General features: G+C 44.9%; 1 protein-coding gene across 1 annotated transcript in view; it reads right to left on the bottom strand.

The window, feature by feature from the left end:
• Window positions 1–14,589, bottom strand: part of POLD1 (DNA polymerase delta 1, catalytic subunit) — a 224,719-nt gene extending 210,130 nt beyond the window's left edge. The window contains exons 1-2 of the mRNA XM_089671586.1: window positions 14,445–14,589; window positions 7,790–7,994 (exon numbers count right to left, since the gene is read on the bottom strand). Of these exons, the coding sequence (XP_089527712.1) occupies window positions 7,790–7,985 (196 nt within the window). The 5' untranslated portion in view covers window positions 7,986–7,994; window positions 14,445–14,589. The remainder of the gene's footprint in view (window positions 1–7,789; window positions 7,995–14,444) is intronic.
• Window positions 14,590–21,508: the final 6,919 nt, after the last annotated feature.

Consider the following 21,508-nt stretch of genomic DNA (forward strand, 5'->3'; position numbering starts at 1 on the left):
GAGATATGGCTATGCACTGCATTATAGGCTGTTCCTTATTTCTCGTGGCGAGCCTACAAACTTTTCAGCCAAAACACTAGGTCAGTGGTGGGCAACCTTTTTTTTCAACTGAGCCAAATCTCGCCAAAACCACGATTGAAATTTATTTTGAGAGCCTCATTTTTAAAACTGAAAATACATCCCCCATATAGTAATTCATCCCCCATAGTAATTCATCCCCCATATAGTAATTCATCCCCCATATAGTAATTCATCCCCCATAGTAATTCATCCCCCATATAGTAATTCATCCCCCATAGAGTAATTCATCCCCCATAGAGTAATTCATCCCCCATAGAGTAATTCATCCCCCATAGTAATTAATCCCCCATATAGTAATTCATCCCCCATAGTAATTCATCCCCCATATAGTAATTCATCCCCCCTATAGTAATTCATTCCCCATATTGTGTCAATTCACTTACCTTTGCTCCGCGCGTTCCTCTCGCCGTGTTCCCGCGCCGTTCCGGTCTTCAGGGCGGACTGTGAGAGGAGAGGAGTTCGTCACGCTGCCCCGCCTACATCCTGACAGCCAATGTTTGCCACGCTTCGCGGGCCGGATTAAAAGGTCCGCCGGGCTGTAGTTTGCCCATTGCTGGGCTAGCTGCAGAGTCCTGACTTTTGGGGCGGCCGCCCGAGAGGAGGGAGGGGAGCGGGCGCCCGGCACACAGAAGAGCCGCATTAAAGTGTGTGAAGAGCCGCATGTGGCTCGCGAGCCGCGGCTTGCCGACCACTGCACTAGGTGATTCTAAATGATCTTTTTTTTTTTTTAAATAACAAATATGTAAATTTGACCTGCTTTGTGCAATGGTTTTGCACAGAGCAGCCCTGATCCTCCCTTCTCGGAGCCTCCCCCTCGCCGATTGCCCACTATAGCAAGCTGCTTGTTATGGGGGTACTCATGCGGGCTTGCTCCCGAACCATACTGACAAAAAAATGAGGAATAGAGGGAAGTATAGGAAATCACTGATTGCTCAATCACCTAATAAGTGTTGCTGTCTAAACCATAGTCAGGCACAAAAACAAAATAGTCCCATGATTGGAGAAAGCCCACACCTTGGGACAAGTGGTTAGTTCCACAGCAAACAAGGCTTGTATCAGACCTTACGATGTAAAAATATTTATTTATTCATGGCAAAAATGTTTTGCAATGCAACAAAATAGAAACATACACATTGACATACAAACAAGAAATTAAAAAAACAAACAATGTCAAGATAAAGACGTCCGAACATCAATAATACTGTATGCATGTGTTCCCCGTGGAAAGCTGTCCCAAATCCTGGGATATGTGAAACTGTCAATAGTAGATAAATACAACACCGTGAGGTCTACATGCATACAGGCCCTGGGCCCGTTCACACTAAATGAGTATGACATGGATGATGCTCGTGATGGGAAGTAATTCCCTTGAAATTGCGTGACACTAAGACCTTAAGTGGCAAGTCCAAAATCACTGTTAATGGTCCTGTAAGAAGAAATTGGAGGAATCATAGATATCAACTGTAAGATGGTTTGGCATATAGATTTTAGTATGTGATCACAGGTCCATTAAATCTGAAGATAGTGAAATGGCGCATTGATCCAGATGGTATAACCACATTACTTGTACCAGCTGTATAATTGTAGTAGTTCAACAGACGCTGAGATAGCAGATTGCCCATAAAAACAGCAATGGATATTCAAAGCATGGTGGCAAGGTCATCGCCAAAATATTGCATGGGGAGTGCAGAAACTCCACCTCAGTATCCAAACAATAGTAACACCAGGTCTGTGGTGGAAATACCGTATTTACAAGCTCACTGACCACATGTTATAAGTCTCGAGAGCTGCAGCAATCATGATCCACCTGGCTAATAAGTATGCAGATCTGTAGAACCTGGTGTTTAGATTCTCACTAGTCACTATGCTGTTCAGGGCAAATGTAAGAGAACAGTCTTACCATTCCATAGCCATCCCAAAGTCAGTACTGTCTGTGGTGTGTGAGAGTCGCTGCAAAAATTCCAAGCTGTGGTGTATCTGTCCACATCGAGCCATCACCCTTGTATTTAGGCTAGGGGGTGTGAAAGTGTGATGTCACTGATGCCTCATGGCGTTAACAAGTTTTGCTTATATACAAGCGTAGCTTCGTCAGGACGGGTGGCGTAATCACTCCGTCATGCGGGTGGCGTAATCACTCCGTTTATATGGTGGCTTATCACACCCATAGCCGCACGGTGTAATTCTCTTAAGGAGGACGTACGTTTCACCTAACCAAGTAAAACGTAGCATACCAGCCAATTTAATCTCTTAGCATTAGGTATCAAATAAACTTGTTTTAACCCATCAGCTATTTCAAGATGTAAATAATCCATACATCCTCCAATGACATCAATTCAATATCAGAGTTTGGGAGACAGGTACTACTATACTTCCAAGAAGACCTGAAGATTCAGCTCAGTGTTAAGACCAAGTGGGGCCAATTATCTCAATTTAGAAATCCACCATTTTTCTTTTCTGAGTAGAACTGTGTTGACATTACCCTGTCAAGATTATACAGGCAGCTGATCACTGTAGGGGCTTGCTGAAGCACCAAACGCGCAGTTTGACCTATGCAGGTGCTCAACATCATGTGGTGAGTGGGGCTCTGGAGGGGGGAGCAACAAGTGGCGCACTCAACACAAAAAATTTTGATGGATAAGAAGGCTGATCACTGAATCACCTAGTCTCACATGGGATGTGGAAAGTGTCTCACATTGGGACTTTAAATATTTGAATGTGGAAAGTGGTATACTGGGACTCGAATATTCACATACAAATGCACTGTGTTTATGTACCGTATTTTTCGCTCCATAAGACGCACTTTTTTCGCCCCAAAAAAGGGGGGAAAATGTCAGTGCGTCTTATGGAGCGAATATAAAGCGGCCGGTCCGGTATTTTTGCGGCCACCATGTCAGAATACCGGGCCGGCCGCTCAGCTGTTGTCTCCTGCAGGGCCTTACCTGTTCCTCGCTCCAGCGCTGCACGGTCTTCCCGCGCTGGCTTCTGTGACAGCCGGGTGCCCACTGCGCATGTACTGCGCTTTGTGAATGATCCGGTGTCTTCTGGGACACATGACAGGTCCCAGAAGGCGCCGGGCCATTCACAAAGCGCAGCGCTTCGCGCACATGCGCAGTGGGCACCCGGCTGTCACAGAAGCCGGCCCGGGAAGAAGAGGGAAGGCAACTCCGCGGAAGTGGGAGCGGGTACCTGTCAAATTTAGGTACCCGCTCCCCCTCCCCAAAGGTCAGCAGTCTCTGGTCATTCCCTGCACTGTCCGCAGTCTCTGGTCATCCCCTGCACTGTACGCAGTCTCTGGTCATCCCTTGCACTGTACGCAGTCTCTGGTCATCCCCTGCACTGTCCGCAGTCTCTGGTCATCCCCTGCACTGTCCGCAGTCTCTGGTCATCCCCTGCACTGTCCGCAGTCTCTGGTCATCCCCTGCACTGTCCGCAGTCTCTGGTCATCCCCTGCACTGTCCGCAGTCTCTGGTCATCCCCTGCACTGTCCGCAGTCTCTGGTCATCCCCTGCACTGTCCGCAGTCTCTGGTCATCCCCTGCACTGTCCGCAGTCTCTGGTCATCTCCTGCACTGTGTCCGCAGTCTCTGGTCATCTCCTGCACTGTGTCCGCAGTCTCTGGTCATCTCCTGTACTGTGTCCGCAGTCTCTTGTCATCTCCTGTACTGTGTCCGCAGTCTCTTGGTCACCTCCTGTACTGTGTCCGCAGTCTCTTGGTCATCCCCTGTACTGTGTCCGCAGTCTCTGGTCATCTCCTGCACTGTGTCCGCAGTCTCTGGTCATCTCCTGCACTGTGTCCGCAGTCTCTGGTCATCCCCTGTACTATGTCCGCAGTCTCTTGGTCATCCCCTGTACTTTGTTTGCAGTCTCTGGTCATCTCCTGTACTATGTCCGCAGTCTCTGGTCATCCCCTGTACTGTGTCCGCAGTCTCTGGTCATCCCCTGTACTGTGTCTGCAGTCCATTGGTTCAGAATATTTTTTTTTCTTGTTTTTCACCTCTAAAACCTAGGTGCGTCTTATGGTCAGGTGCGTCTTCTGGAGCGAAAAATACGGTATATTAATATTTCCATGTTTTGACTGTAACCGGTTCACATTGAGAGAACTGAAATCCATGATTGTTGCATTATTTGCACTATATTTCACTAATCTAGCACAGTTTGTTAACATTAGTTTAGTACGTAGGATATATAGAAATGTTAAATTTCCCTCTAATATAGGGATGCCCTGAGACCCTGGAGAGGAGGGGCACGCTTTAAGTTTATAAAGGTATAGAGGTACACATTTATCTGTGGGCCACCATTACGAAAGCAGCGTGGCACATTTACTCACTAGTGGCAGCGCAGCATTTATGTTTGTATTTACACATTTGTTTGTATTTATACACTTGTGGTATTGCTAGCAGCAGCCAGCTTCATCTACACATTAACCATAGTCCACTGCGCAGGCTCCACTTATACAAAAATACCTTTTATTTTCATCCCCTCTGGACTACCTTCATGGAATTTCCTAAAGTGCTTGGCAAGTGGTTTTTCCAGGTTCTTCGGGCTTTTATCTTTAATTTCTCGTATATGTTCCCCTATCCTCACTTTTAGTTGTCTTTTAGTCTTGCCAATGCAGATTTTATTGCAGAACCAGGTGATCACCTTGTTGTGGAGCAATTAATAAGATCTCTAATTCGGAAACTGTTTTCTTTCAATGTATCTTGAAAGACATTAGTTCGATCCATATATTTACAGATTTGACATTGCCACGTGGATACATTCCCCTTGTCCTGGGGTGATCAGAGAGCCAATCACTTGGCGAGGTCTAAATTCAGAGTGGATTAAAATATCTCCAAGATTCTGCGTTCTTCTAGCCACCATCTGTGGAAATTGTCCCATGATGGTGTCCAATCCCTGACTATTTGAAAGTATTCCCAAATGTTTTTGGAGTATTTCTCTTACCTTGTCCCATTGGAAACCAAAAGAGGCGATTAATCATACTGGGCCATCAAGATTCTCACATTCTTTAATTGTTTTTTTGGTTAGGAGGCTATTCCTGTCATAATTTTCCACCTTCCTTTTATCTCTACATAGTTGCCTATGTGAATATCCCCGTTCTCGAAAGCGGGCATATAGATCTCTAGCCTCTTTTTTATAAATCAGTATTTTTAGCACAATTCTGCTTAACGCAACGGAATTGACCTACAGGTATCCCATTTTTTTAACCAGGCTGGGTGATGGCTATCAGCTTGTAGAAGCGTATTCGCTGCCATATCTTTGTGATGGGTAAGTTTCACTAACTGGCCATCCTCTATTGATATCGAGAGATCAAGAAAGGAGATCTGTCTGCTATCACATGTATAGGTTAAGTGGATATTTCTGTCATTCTGATTAAGGTAGTCCATGAACTGACCGAAGACTTCAATATCCCCTCTCCAAAGGACAAACACATCATCGTTGTACCTTAGCCATGTATAGATGTGGCGTTGGTACATAAGTGAGGTATATACATCTTGTTCCTCCCACATGCCTAAGTGAAGGCATGCATAGGCTGGAGCCCAGGGTGCACCCGTAGAGGTACCTTGTACCTGTTGATATCTCCCAGAAAATTAGAAGAAGTTATTGCTGAAAGCGAATTCCAGCAGGTCAAGGATAAATTCATCAAATTCAGGGAAATAGTGGTTCAGGAAGAACTCAACATCTTTTAAACCACAGTGATGGGGAATCGATGTATAAAGTGATTCAACATCTAACCCTATCAACCATAGATCCTCTTCCACCTTTAGCTCAGCTATCCAGGCTAAGATATCTCTAGTATCCGGTACAAAGGACTTCAGTTGGCATATCATGTCTTTTAATAAAATATCAAGATACTTTCCAACTCTCTCAAGTGGCCCCTTAACCGCTGAGACTTATGGTCTCCCTGGGGGGGTTTGTTAAGCTCTTATGTACCTTTGGTATTATCTAAAAGGTCGGTATAATGTAGTCACATATTTTAAGGTAGTTAAATTCCTGGTTGGTAATTAAAGCTACTTTCTTAGCCATATTCAATTTGTCATTAAATGTACCCACCAGGGTAGGAAAGGGGTTAGTGTCCAGTTGTTTATAAGTCATATGGTTGTCCAGTTGTCACTTTACTTCTTTTAGGCAATTTGTCTCACTCATAAGGACTATATTTCCCCCTTTATCACTTCTCTTAATTAAAAGTTGTTTAGCTTCTCTCAACTCTAGTAATGCCTTCCATTCCTCCGGGTTTAAGTTGTCATAATTACCTATATTCCAATCAATCATTTTTAAATCCCTCTGTACCAGATCCAGGAAAAGGCTCAGCCATTATTTCTGCTTAAAGGTGGCATTTTAGTTGATCTAATGTCCAAATTTGCTTTCTCCTGGAAATGGTAGTATGTTCATCTGTGCCTTCATTCTCCTCCAGCAATGAAACTAATGTATCCAACATCATCATATCCTGATCCTCAGGTCGAGGATCCGGTTCCAATATTAGAACTTTTTGGGCATGCAAGGATCTAAAAAAAAACTTTATGTAAAAATAATGTAATTTCCTTGTATACCGTACATTCATCCATATTGCTAGTTGGAGAAAATGACATGACCCTTTACAAGAGTCTTATATGCCTCGGAGCAAGTGGAAAGTCAGATAAATTAATGACCTATCCTCCGAGGAAGATTTTAAATTCACATCTATTTCTCCTTTCTCAAATTCCTTGCTCTTGTCTTTCAGTCCTGTATTGGTTTTCCTTTTGAGTTCCCCTTTTCCACTTCCTGTTCTCTTCTTCACTTGGGGAGTTCTAGGGGCCTCTCGGCTACTCTCCCCTCTTCTCTCTGGGTCTATAAAAGTCACAGTTTTTTGGGCAGTGGGTCTTAGTGTCACGCAATTTCAAGGGAATTACTTCCTATCACGAGCATCATCCATATCATACTCATTTAGTGTGAACGGGTCCAGGGCATGTATGCATGAAGACCTTACGGTGCTGTATTTATCTACTATTGATAGTTTCACATATCCCAGGATTTCGGACAGTTTCCACGGGGAATACAAGCATACAGTATTATTGACGTCTGGACATCTTTATCATGACATTGTTTTTTTAACTTCTTGTTTGTATGTCAATGTATATGTTGTGGTCACTGAGCACTGCAAGTTAATTTTATTTTGTTGCATTGCAAAACTTTTTTGTCATGAATAAATATTTTTACATGGTATAGTCTGATACAAGCCTTGTTTGCTGTTTGCTGGAACTAACCACTTGTCCCATGGTGTGGCTTTACCCAAACCTGTGACTATTTCGTTTTTGCTCCCCAGCAACCTATGTGTCCATAAAACATACAGAGTGGCTCAACCCCACCCCCCGTTTCCTCCTTACTGGCTGTGAATGACAGCAGCGGGAGCCAATGAGAAGTGAGAGATTCAGGAGAGCCTCCATTCTTATGGTCGTCACTGGATTGAAATCAACCTTCTGCCTTTACAATCACTTTAGCAATTTGTGGATCCTTGGGATTTGTCATGAACCTATTGTAGCAGCGCACCTGGACCTCATTACTCAGTGGTGAGCCTTAACCAAGAGCTTTAAGCAAAGCGGAGCATCATTCCAAAATTAGGATTTCAGTTTTCAGCTTCAAATACAGCAAGGGATCTGACTAACTGGCTCCTCTTTGTTTTCAATGTTTCTGTGACTCAAGACCACTGTTAGGTAACCAAGGATTTTACCTACCAATAGGCAACGCATCTGCATCAGAATATGCTTCATTCATTTCTAAGGCCATATCTGCTTCAACTTCATCCAAGAATGCCAGTTCCTCTTCAAACTGCGAGGGGCCATCATCATCATCCAAGTCTGATTTTTTCTTTTTGGACTGGGAGGCTGGGAAACCTCCAGCAGACATCCCTTTTTTACGCTTGGAATCCATTCTCAAGGTCTGCAAACAGAAATCATTAAATAAAACACAATCTTTTCAAAGTAAAAAACAATATTTATCACATCAGAAATGGTTGTTAAACCAGACCTGAAGCTTCCTATGAGCCTAAGCTACTCTACAGCCATGTGGCACCACGTCACAGCACAAAAACACTATGCACCATGTGCAGTGACACAAACGAAGCTGAAGTAAAAAAACTGAAGCTGAAACAGTTATTGCACTGCACTATTCAATTCTGTTTTTACCATGCTGGCTATTGTGGATGTGTATCTTGCCATCACTGTTCATGTCCAAAGAATAAAAAACCCCCAAAAAAACAGAGAAGCCCCAGTAAACCGAATTCAGGTTCTTAAAAGGGAAGATGCTTAAAAAGGGAAGTATGGTTTTAAAGAACAAAAACATATCCTCACCTAAATGGATGCAACATCAATCCGATGCTGTATCTGTCCACCAGTTCTCTGCGCTGCCCCTTCAGTGCTCATGGGGGGGGTGCTGTGGAGGGGGTGGGATCAGCTGGCTCAGGCTCTTGGAGGATCTGAGAGGCTGAAAAGATGCCAGTCCAGGCTTCTTGGTGGACCCCAACCATATGGTCGGGACCATTTCAGAGCCTGGACTGGCTGAGTGATATCAGCCAACAGCAGACTTCAGCCCGCTGTTGGCTAAAAATGGGTCATAGGATTGCAGAACGAATTGTACTGCTGTGACTTATAGGAGAAGTATAACCAAAAAAGTTTTGATTATACATTTATCAAACCCAAGCACTGTCATGCGTACCTACCCCTTTGTAAATATTGATGTTCAGTTTGGCATTTGCGTAGGGTTGTTAGGGAGCTGCAGGGGAAGGTCAGAGCAGCACAGACAAATATGCAGATAGATCACATTGTTACTTCCAATAATCTGCTTTGGTTCACACTACTACAACTGCAAATTTATCCAATTTTCAATGCAACTTACACAACTCCAATTCCAAAAAAGTTGGGATGCAGTGTAAAATCTACATTATTATTATTATACAGAATTGGAATGGGGGATGAACTGATAGGAGGAATAGAAGATGCCGTTATTAGCTGAAGGCGGGATAGGCTTCCCTGAAGAGATAGGTTTTCAGAAATCGCCTAAAAGTGGGCAGAGTAGGCGACAGTCGGATAGACTGTGGTAAAGAGTTGGGGGAGGCTCTTGAGAAGTCCTGGAGACAAGCATGGGAGGAGGAACAAGGGAGCTAGAGAACAGGAGGTCGTGGGAGCAGCGGAGAGGACAGTTTGGGTGATATTTGGAGACAAGATTGGTGATGTAATTTGGGGCAGTTATAAATGGCTTTATATGTTATTTTTAATGTTTTAAATTTTATTCGTTGGGCAATGGGAAGCCAGTGGAAGGATTGTCAGAGAGGGATGGCAGATATGGAACGGTTAGTACGGAGGATGAGTCTGGCAGCAACATTCATGATAGACTGAAGAGGGGATAGCCTGCGATTAGGTAGGTCAATGAGGAGGGAGTTACAATAGTCAAGGCGAGAGATAACAAGGGAGTGAATAACATATAATCGATTAGTGCAGCGCTAAACATATGATGTGAATAACATATATATGAAAAACTAATCACAGTAAAATATCTAATCACAGTAAAATGTCACACATCTAATCATGCAAGAAAGGTGACCAAACAATGTGATTATTTAGAGGAATAAATCTCAATACTAAATGTGTCCCCCAGTGCCACTCACTGATGTGAATGTGAGTAAATTAGATATCACAAAAAGTTCATAACACTATGCCGTGGTGCTCAACTCCAAACGATATGATGCAATACAAGTGATCACACAATAACTTCAGGTGATGGTGAGTGACTCTCCTCCTGTGGTAAAATTGCCCCCTCACCTCCACTCTACGGCCCATATGCCTTTAAGATCACTCAGGATCTTGATCCACCATAGATAGAAATCACCAGAAAATCTCTCAAAGGATTCCCATCCGGTAGGTATTCAGGATACACTGGCTCCTGGTCTCAGCACGATATACCTAAAATTCTTGCTGAGAATTCAGCACTCTCTTTGACTTGCTGACACAGCCAGGAGCCCGAAGAATATTACAGCAGGTGTTTTCATCAATGCAAGGGGTTGTGGGTGCTCTCGTTTTCATCAATGCAAGGGGTTGTGGGTGCTCTGTTTTCATCAATGCAAGGGGTTGTGGCACCCACAATCCCTTGCATTGATGAAAACACCTGCTGTAATATTCTTCGGGCTCCTGGCTTTGTCAGCAAGTCAAAGAGAGTGCTGAATTCTCAGCAAGAATTTTAGGTATATCGTGCTGAGACCAGGAGCCAGTGTATCCTGAATACCTACCGGATGGGAATCCTATGGGAGATTTGCTGGTGATTTCTATCTATGGTGGATCAAGATCCTGAGTGATCTTAAAGGCGTATAGGCCCTTTGGGCCGTAGAGTGGAGGTGAGGGGGCAATTTTACCACAGGAGGAGAGCCACTCACCATCACCTGAAGTTATTGTGTGATCACTTGTATTGCACCATATCGTTTGCAGTTGAGCACCACGGCATAGTGTTATGAACTTTTTGTGATATCTAATTTACTCACATTCACATCAGTGAGTGGCACTGGGGGACACGTTTAGTATTGAGATTTATTCCTCTAAATAATCACATTGTTTGGTCACTTTTTTTTGCATGATTAGATGTGTGACATTTTACTGTGATTAGTTTTTCATATATATGTTATTCACATATGTTTAGCGCTGCACTAATCGAATATATGTTATTGTATTATTGCTGTTGGGTACCAGTTTGAGTGCTAGCGGCTTTTGAGTGGTATAGTGACTCCATTGAGTGCAGGAGGACTACATAATAATAAGGGAGTGAATATGTTGCTTAGTGGTTTCAGAGGTTAAGAACGGGCGTATCTTGGAGATGTTGCAGAGTTGAAGTCTACAAGAATTGGACAGTGATTGGATTTGGGATTGAAAGGACAGATGGGAGTTCAGGATTACACCTAGTACCCTGGCATGAGGGGAGGGACTGATGGTTGTGTTATTGATCTTGATGAAGTAGTCAGGGGACACGGGCTGGAGGGAACAGTATGAGCTCTGTTTTGGAAAGATTTAGTTTGAGGAAGTGGAGTGACATCCATGCCGATATGTCACTTAGTAGGTTAGTAATGCGAGAGGAGACTGAAGGGGTGAGGTGAGTATCATCAGCATAGAGATGGTACTTAAAGCCATGGGAGTTTATCAAGGTAACCCTACAGAAAGAGGAAGTGGGAAGGAGTAGAGAAGGTTATAGGTAACGCTGAAATAGTGCTGCAATAGGTAGGAGGAGAACCAGGAGAGGAGGAGGCCAAGAGAGTGGAGTTTTTTTGAGGAGGAAGGGGATTGTCAATAGTATCAAAAGCCACAGAGAGGTCTAGTAGTAAGAGTACGGAGTAGTGACCATTGGTTTTAGTAGTTAGTAAATAATTAGTGAGTTTTAGTAGGGCAGTTTCAGTGGAGTGGAGTGAGCGAAAACCAGACTGTAAAAGGGTCACAAAGGTTGTTGTCAGTGAGGTAGGAGGTCAGGCGATTGTAGACTAAGCGTTCTAAGAGTTTAGAGGTAAACGAGAGCAGGGAGATGGGTCTTAAAAACATAAAAACAGAATGCAATAATTTGCAAAATCCATATTTTATTCATAATAAAAAATAGAAAAAAAATGTTTAAAACAAATGTTTAAAATGAGAAAAATTTACCATTTTAAGAAAAAAATAAGGACATTCTGAAAATGATTGCAGCATCACATCTCAAAAAAGTTGAAAACGGGCAACAAAAAACTGTCAAAGTACAACCCCAATTCCAAAAAAGTTAGGGCAGTGCAATGTTTACCACGGTGTAGCATCCACCCTTTTTTCTTTTCTGTTTAAAAAGTTTTATCCCCTCATTTTAACAATACTCTGTAAATGTCTGGGAAATGAGACCAGTTGCTGGAGTTTTTGGAGAGGAATGTCCCATTCTTGCCTGACCATATGCTGCTCTAAAACCTTAAACATATCTTTCAGCATTGATGGTGCCTATCCAGATGTGCATGCTGCCCATTCAATACACACTAATGCCCCCCCATACCATCAGAAATGCAGGCTTTTAAGCAGAGCGCTGAGATAACAAACTGTAAGGTTCCTCTCCTCTTTAGTATGGAGGACGCTGCACCTGGTTGCCAAAAAGAATGTCAAATTTTGATTCGTCTGACCATAGATGGTTTTCCACTTTGCAACAGACCATTTTAAGTAAGCTTTGGCTCATAGAAGACAACAGAGTTTCTGGAACATATTCAGATATGACTTCTTTGCTTAATAGAGCTTTACCTTGCATTTTTGAATGGCACAGCAAACGGTGTTCACAGACAGTGATTTTTGGAAATATTTCTGACCCCATTTAGTGATATATATATATAATTTATTTCAGGTACTTATATAGCGCCGTCGTGCTATATATATATTTTCTCTTTTTTTTTTTTTTTTTTTTACACACTGTCCCCAGTCAGTGTCCCTGATCACCGCCATGCCAGTTATATGGGTTTCCAATCCTTTACCACTCTGTGCAAAAACTAAAACGTTTTGCCTTTGGTTATATGTGTAGATATTGTAGAACCAGTGTTAGATTTGAGGGTGGAAAATATACCTCACATGGTCAGTACTATCACCCCCATTCTGCAATGTACAGCTGACAGCCACGCAACTGAAGATTCTCCATTACTGAGACTGGAGACCTACAGAACCCCCCAACATACAGTCAGCACCCCTCCAACCCTGATATGTCCCCCTGTGACAGCCCCCCAGTATACAGCGCAGCCAGCACCCCCTCCACCCCCGATATGAGCCCCCATGACAGCCCCCCAGTGTACAGCCAAGCCAGCACCCCTGATATGCCCCCCTGTGACAAACCCCCAGTATACAGCCCCCCCAATATGCTCCCCAGTATACAGCGCAGCCAGCACCCCCTCCACCCCTGATATGCCTCCTGTGACAGCCCCCCAGTGTACAGCGCAACCAGCACCCCCTCAACCCCCAATATGCCCTCCTGTGACAGCTCCCTAGTATACAGTGCAGCTAGCACCCCATCCACACCCGATATGCCCCCCTGTGACAGCCCCTCAGTATACAGCGCAGCCAGCACCCCCTCAACCCTTGATATACCTCCCTGTGACAGCCCCCCAGTGTACAGCGCAGCCAGCATCCCCTACACCCCCGATATGTCCCCCTGTGACAGCCCCCCAGTATACAGCACAGCCAGAACCCCCTCCACCCCCCGATATGTCCCCCGTGACAGCCCCCCAATATACAGCACAAGCAGCACCCCTTCACCCTTGATATGTCCCCCGTGACAGCCCCCCAATATACAGCGCAGCCAGCACCCCCTCAACCCTTGATATACCTCCCTGTGACAGCCCCCCAGTGTACAACGCAGCCAGCACCCCCTCAACCCTCGATATGCCCCCCTGTGACAGACCCTCCCCATAGACAGCATCCCCTCCACCCCCGATATGTCCCCCTGTGACAGCCCCCCAGTATACAGCACAGCCAGAACCCCCTCCACCCCCGATATGTCCCCCGTGACAGCCCCCCAATATACAGCACAAGCAGCAACCTTTCACCCTTGATATGTCCCCCTGTGACAGCCCCCCAGTACACAGCACCGCCACCATTCCCCATATTTCCCCCTGTGACAGCCCCCCAGTATACAGCACAGCCAGTACCTCCTTCACCCTCAATATGTCCCCCTGTGACAGCCCCCCAGTATACAGCACAGCCAGCACCCCCTCCTCCCTCGATATGTCCCCCGTGACAGCCCCCCACTACACAACACCGCCTCCACCCTCGATATGTCTCCCTGTGATAGCCCCCCAGTATACAGGACAGCCAGCACCCCCTCCATCCTCGATATGTCCCCCGGTGACAGCCCCCCAGTATACAGCACCCGCGATATGTCCCCGTGACAGCCCCCCAGTATACAGCACCCCCTTCACCCTTGATATGCCCCCCTGTGACAGCCCCCCAGTATACAGCACAAACAGCACCCCCTTCACCCTTGATATGTTCCCCTGTGACAGCCCCCCAGTATAAAGCACAGCCAGCACCCCCTTCAACCTCGATATGTCTCCCAGTACACAGCACCGCCTCCTCTCTCAATATTTCCCCCTGTGCCAGCCCCCCAGTATACAGCACAGCCAGCACCCCCTTCACCCTCGATATGTCTCCCAGTACACAGCACCGCCTCCTCTCTCAATATTTCCCCCTGTGCCAGCCCCCCAGTATACAGCACAGCCAGCACCCCCTTCACCCTCGACATGTCCCCCTGTGACAGCCCCCCAGTATACAACACAGCCAGCACCCCCTCCATCCCCCAGTATACAGCACCCCCGATATGTCCCTGTGACAGCTCGCTATTATACAGTACACACACTACTCCACTTACTTCCCGACTCTGCTATATGCTTCCACTCTCCCGCCAAACCTACGTCTTCCTGTACGAATCCCCGCCCCCAGTGGTCTTTGTTGCCATGACAGCAGGACGCCATTGAGCCCCATTTCTCGGATTAGGGATTTTTCCGGCGCCTGTAGATGACGTCATCCGGCGAAGATTCGGCTGGCTACATGAGCTGTGTGTGAGATAGGAGCGGCTCACGTGGTGCAGCCAGGACTAGGTGGGGACAGTGATAGAGTGTTGAGCTGATTGTGGCATGTGAGGACAGGGAGATGGGACTGCTGTCAGTATGTGTACACACCATAGTCCATTACAGCGTTTGGTGAAGGAGCTGCAGGTTGTGCTGGGGACATGTTCCCTGTGTAATGCCTGAATGGGGGTCACCATAGCTGTAGTGCAGGATAAAATGAGAGATGATGCCAGGGAGGGAAGGTGCTGGAGAAGTGGGCTTCACCCTCAGTACTGACTGCTGCTCAGGATAGAGAGGGATGCATGTAGAAAAACGTTTTTTTGTTTTTTCATTTGGATAGTGTAACCCTATGGTGCTCGATGCTGAGGAGCGAGGGTCACCAAAGTGATTTGGTAACCGGCGAGGGGGCAAACTGAAATGAAATGGTTCCGAATTTAATGCATTCTTATATATGTGGCACTATTCACCAGCTGTTTGAGGCTATGCATATATCTGTATGTAAATGTCACTTTTTATTAATATAACCTACCATCCTTGTGTATGCGGTTTACAGACTGCCTACAGGATAAGTGTAGAGTTCTACTTTACATCATTATTAGTTTTGTCAAAATCGCGTGTGCCTATGTCCGCACACAATCCTCATCACCAATAAAATGGCGATTGCAACACTCGCGCATGCGCAGTTTAGTACGCGTCGGCCATGCCTACAATCTCCAATAACATGGCGCTCACGCATGCGTTGTGATGCGAATCTCAGGCAAGAAGGCGCACGCTCATTTGCGCGCGCATCTTCCTATAAATAGAATCACAAGACGTCAGGCGGCTACGGCATCACCCCTACAGTAGATGTATTGTTATACGAAACGTGTCTAGGAGGAGCCCTTGCATGCTTTGACGTCACACCGCCGGATCAAGGAGGTCTGGCGGCCTCCATTATTAATATGCTGGTCAGTGTATACAGCAGCTTTTTGCTGCGCTTCTGCCTATACCCACAGTCACCCTGTGCTTATATATACTACTGTATGTATACCACCTATACTTTTTATGCTCAATAAATACTTGACTTACTACACTATGGGTATCCATACATTTGTTGCTCTGCATTGAGCATTTAACTCCAGCCCAGGACCCCAGGTGATCCATTTGGACCAGAGGAGGGAAGTAATAGACCAGACCTGTACTAACCACCCAACAGAGGGACCTTCTGGGGGACATCATCACTCCACCTGGCTGTACCTTTATGAGACCTCCTGCTGTTTGGATTTCTATATGCGCATTAACATTGCGCTTCCTGTGAGTGGGCAATCTTACCATTTTTTCACCAGATACCTCACTGGAGTTCATACCACAACTGTCACATCATTACTCATTTTCTAACTCATCAGTACTCTCCATACATACCGAGGGGCTTGTCATCATAAGATTTTCTTCTAAGATTGCCCTGTTTTTTGCTCCATCCATCTTCCCATCAACTCTGACCAACTTCCCTGTCCCTGCTGAAGAAAAGCATCCCCACAACATGATACTACCACCACGTTTCACGGTGGGGATGGTGTGTTCAGGGTGATATGCAGTGTTAGTTTTCCACCACACATAGAATTTTGCTTTTAGGTCAAAATTTTTGTTTTTGGTCTCATCTGACCAGATCACCTCCTTCCACATGTTTGCTGTGTCCCCCACATGGCTTCTCGCAAACTGCAAACAGTACTTCTTATGGCTTTCTTTCAACAATGGCTTTCTTGCCACTCTTCCATAAAGGCCAGAATCTGTCCACACGACTAATAGTTGTCCTGTGGACAGATTCTCCCACCTGAGCTGTAGATCTCTGCAGCTCCTCTGGAGGTACTAAGGGCCTCTTGGCTGCTTCTCTGATTAATGCTCTCCTTGCTCGGTCTGTCAGTTTAGGTGGACGGCCATGTCTTGGTATGTTTGCAGTTGTGCCATACTCTTTCCATTTTCGTCTGATAGATTGAACAGTGCTCGGTGAGATGTTCAAAGCGTGGGATATTTTTTTTATAACCTAACCCTGCTTTAAACTTCTCCACAACATTATCCCTGACCTGTCTGGTGTGATCCTTTGCCTTCATGATGCTTTTTGTTGACTAATGTTCTCTAACAAACCTCTGAGGGCTTCACAGAACAGCTGTATTTATACTGAAATTAAATTACACACAGGTGAACTCTATTTACAAATTAGATGACTTCTGAAGGCAATTGGTTCCACTAAATTTTAGATAGGGGTATCAGAGTAAAGGGGGCTGAATATAAATGCATGCAACACTTTTCAGATATTTATTTGTAAAAGATTTGAAAGCCATTTATCATTTTCCTTCCACTTCACAATTATGTGCCACTTTGTGTTGGTCTATCACATAAAATCCCAATAAAATACATTTACGTTTTTGGTTGTAACATGACAAAATATGGAAAATTTCAAGGGGTATGAATACTTTTTCAAGGCACTGTAGATCAGTGCAGAAAAGCCACAGGTGCACCCTGGATCCCCGAGCATGCACTTCCCTATTATGAGGTCAAGGGCCACATCAGAGAGCTCTGAGGGCCACGTATGGTCTGCGGGCCACAGGTTGAGCACCCCTGGTGTAAGCCCTAGTTCGCATATATGCAAATTGGATGCGTTATGAACTGCATCCAATTTGCATGACATGTGAACCAAACCAGCTTCCTATGGAGCCGGTTCACATATGTGCAAGCCAGCCACAGTGGGTTTTCTTTAAATAGAGCCTGTTACAATTTTCAGTCCAGTTCAAGTGTCATGCACTTTAAAAATTTGCACCTGAACCACTGAATGAAACTGCATCGGGCTCCTTTGAAAATCGCACTGAAACCAGCCCCGTACATATGTGAACCCAGTCTAAAGGAGAGCTTATAGCCCCTGTCAGTTTTATTGCCATCTGTGTTCCATTGGGGAGATTTCCGTTCACTTTCCCATAGCCAAAACAGGAAGTGAGAGGATATCCCTCTAAAGTGAGGGAATCCTGGGGTGTCACCAAAACTAGTGTGCCCATTGAAAGGTTCCCCTCTATTACTGTTCTGGAGACAGCCCAAAATTGGAGATTTTGTTTACTTTCGTGTATAATGATAACAGTTAACAGGACAAATAGAGAGGGTGAATTTCCCTAATAGGGAAACAAACAGCAGTAAATCGTGTTCTAATCCATCTCCACTATCCAAAAAAAAGAAAGTTTTGCCTTTAGTTATACTTTAAAGGTAAACTCCAGGAATTGTGGGGGTAAATGCAATAAAGCATGTGCGCTGCTTTTTTTGGTGGTATGGCCCTTTAAAAAATCCACTGCCTAATTTAAAAAAATCCTTGTTTCCATAGCTTTAGGCCTCGTTCACACCATAAGTGCAGAAAAACTGATGGAAACTGACATGGACATTTCACTTGCAGACCCATCAGTTTACATCAGTTTTCATGTTCCAATGAGTTTTATACATGTTGCAGATTCCTGTGCAGAAAAAAAATCTGCACGTGATACTAGTGTTGTGGTGTGAATAGGGCACATAGAAAACAATTGATTTCATTGTGCCCTTGCAGAACGGGTGCAGAAAAACTGACATCTCTGCACCATGGTGTGAATGAGCCCTTTGTCATGCCTTCAGCAATTTGTTCTTTGTTAATTAGGCATTATTAGTATGCCTTATCAGTTTGTAATTCTCTGTTCATTGTGTAACTGCTCCATCTAGTGGCTGTTTGTATACACTGCATCTTTTCACAGTAGAAGTTTGACCCATTTCAGCTTCCATAGCTTGTAGCCTATGAACTCTGATTACATCATCAGCCCTGCTCATAGCAGCCGTTTCCTCATCACAGACTCCATTCCTGTGGTAACCACGCTGCTGGTAGGATCCAACCCTCACATTCAGGCTCACAATAGCATCGTCGGTACGTCTATACACATGTCTATATTTTATGCATCTGTGTTTTATGTAACCTACATGTCTTACATGTGTTTATATGTGCATTGCCTTACTGTAATGTATAATATGCTTTGTCACATGGCAGACAGTGTTACTAAGCGCCTTATTTTCTGTTCCTCAGTTTCACCTCTTATATCTTTGCAATAAAGACAAAGTTGGACGTTGCTTCTTTGTCAACTCATTGCCGAGAAAGGTTTAGCTGTCTGTCAAGCTATGTACCTTCACACATAAGGAGGACAGAACAGTGAAACGACGGCTTCTTACAAGCTGGATACGAGGACTGCGACTCCTGAAGTCCTGACTGCAGTGAAACGACGGCTTCTTACAAGCTGGATACGAGGACTGCGACTCCTGAAGTCCTGACTGCAGCGAAACGGTGGCTTCTCACAAGCTGGATAGGAGGAACTACGCAGCATCGCCACCCGCAGCGGTTGCAAGTGTGTTAACCCGTTCACAGCATCATCATGTCAGCAAAGGAATCCGGACAGTTCGAGACAAGGTCTCGCATCTCAGTTAACTCCAGAGGCTCAGGGAGATCTTTGAGCAGCTCCACCGTCGCCATTGCCCGCGCGAAGGCCGAGGCCGCCAAAACCCGCGCGACATTTGCCGAACAAGAAAGACAATTAAAAATAGAGAAAGCATGCACGGAAGCAGCTCTAGAAAAGCTAACTGTGGAAAAAGAAGCTGCAGCTGCTGTAGCAGAAGCAGAGGCTTTAGAGGAAGCAGCAAACTTCACAAGCGATAGACTCAGCTACATAAGTAGGCCCGAACCCAGTCTTCACAATAACTCGCAACGCACTTCAGATTACGTACTGCAACATGCTAAGTCAGAAGACGGCCTAAATCCAGGTCCAAGAGCGACATCAACCCCTGCTAAGGAGCTCCAACAGACTCCAGTCATACAACAAGCGACCTCAGTTAACCAAAGACCCTGCATGGAACAAGTCGACGGTTCCATGCAACCTGCATTCAAACCCACAAATGATCGCAGTATGGTCAAACCCTTTAAGGAAGAACAAGTAGATGGTGCCTATTACAGCAACAATCTGTCAAACAGAGATACAGGTATGTCAGATTTTCTAAAATTCTTTGCCCGACGTGAGTTAATAACCAAGGGACTCTCCAAGTTTAATGACAGACCTGAAATCTATAGGTCATGGCGATCATCATTCAGGAATAATATCAGAGATCTGGATCTGTCTGCATGTGAAGAAGTAGATCTTCTTGTCAAGTGGCTAGGAAATGAGTTGACAGAGCATGCAATGCAGATTAGAGACATTAATATTAACTACCCAATCAGAGGGTTAAACATGATATGGGAGAGACTTGAGGAGTGTTACGGCTCACCAGAAGTGATAGAGAATGCACTTTTCAAAAGAATTGAGGATTTCCCTAAGATCCAAAACAAAGATTCTCAGAAGCTAAGAGAACTGAGTGATCTGTTAACAGAGCTACAAGTTGCCAAAACTGAAGGAGACTTACAAGGTCTGGCATTCTTAGATACTGCACGTGGTGTAAACCCCATAGTACAAAAATTACCGTACAACCTGCAAGAGAAGTGCATTGCTCAAGGCTCCAGGTACAAGCAACAGTACGATGTCTCGTTCCCTCCATTCTCTTTCTTTATGGACTTCGTGCACCAACAAGCAAAAACTAGGAATGATCCCAGCTTTAACTTCTCGATGTTTGACACCGCTTACCCCAAATCAGGTAAACCTATCTCACTTCGTAACATGAAAGGTACACCGGTTGCAGTACACAAAACCAGTGTGTCTCTTAAAGACTCCTCAAACAAAACCTACAGTACTACAGAGTCTGAGACGATCTCCACAAAGGACCCATGCAGAGAATGTCCTCTACATAAGAAACCACACTCATTGTTGAAATGCAGAGGATTTAGAGGAAAACTTCTCAGGGATCGCAGAACTTTCCTCAAGGAAAACCACATTTGCTACAGGTGTTGTGCCTCAACCTCTCATCTTGCAAAGGACTGCACAGCGAACATCAAATGCTCGGAATGCAACAGTGAAGCGCACAATACAGCTTTACACCCTGGGCCAGCCCCATGGACTCTCACACCCCCAGACCAGGCTGTAGAGCACGGCGGGGAGGAGGGAGACACAGTACCTCCTGAAGTGACACCCCAGTGCACCCAAGTCTGTGGAGAAGGTCTTAGTAACAAATCTTGCTCCAAGATTTGTCTTGTTACAGTTTACCCCATTGGTCATAAAGAGAAAGCGGTAAGGTTGTATGCCATCCTTGATGACCAAAGCAATAGATCTCTTGCAAACTCAACCTTCTTTGATATCTTCAGTATTAAAGGACACTGCTCTTCATATTCACTTAAAACTTGCGCTGGTGTGAGTGAAGAAAAAGGCAGAAGAGCTACTGGTTTCCAAGTCGAATCCATAAATAGTGAAGCATCCCTGCAACTACCTACCTTGATTGAATGCAATCAGATCCCAAACAATAGAGAAGAGATTCCTACACCTGAGGCAGCATTACATCATGAACATTTAAAGACCATAGCGCATCTCATACCTGCACTCGACCCAAAGGCCCAAATAGTACTTCTCCTTGGGAGAGATATCATAAGAGTCCACAAGGTAAGAAAACAAATAAATGGTAGGTCCTCATAGTTCTCCATATGCTCAGAAGCTTGACCTGGGGTGGGTCATCATAGGTGATGTTTGCCTAGGAAATGTTCACAAGCCAACCACAGTGAATTCTCTTTACACAAATACCTTGGAGAATGGACGTCCATCCCTCTTTCAGCCTTGTCCTAACAGATTCCTTCTAAGAGAGAAGCCGGCAAGTGTGCTATATCCTGACTTTACAGAAACCGAGAACCACTCTTGCAGTGAAGACCAAGATCACTTGGGGTGCACGGTGTTCCAGAGGACAAAGGAAGACCATAAGATAG

Source organism: Staurois parvus, unplaced genomic scaffold (assembly GCF_062004578.1).
Source record: "Staurois parvus isolate SC_StPar_1 unplaced genomic scaffold, SC_StPar_1.0 ptg000108l, whole genome shotgun sequence".
NCBI classification, from domain to species: domain Eukaryota; kingdom Metazoa; phylum Chordata; class Amphibia; order Anura; family Ranidae; genus Staurois; species Staurois parvus.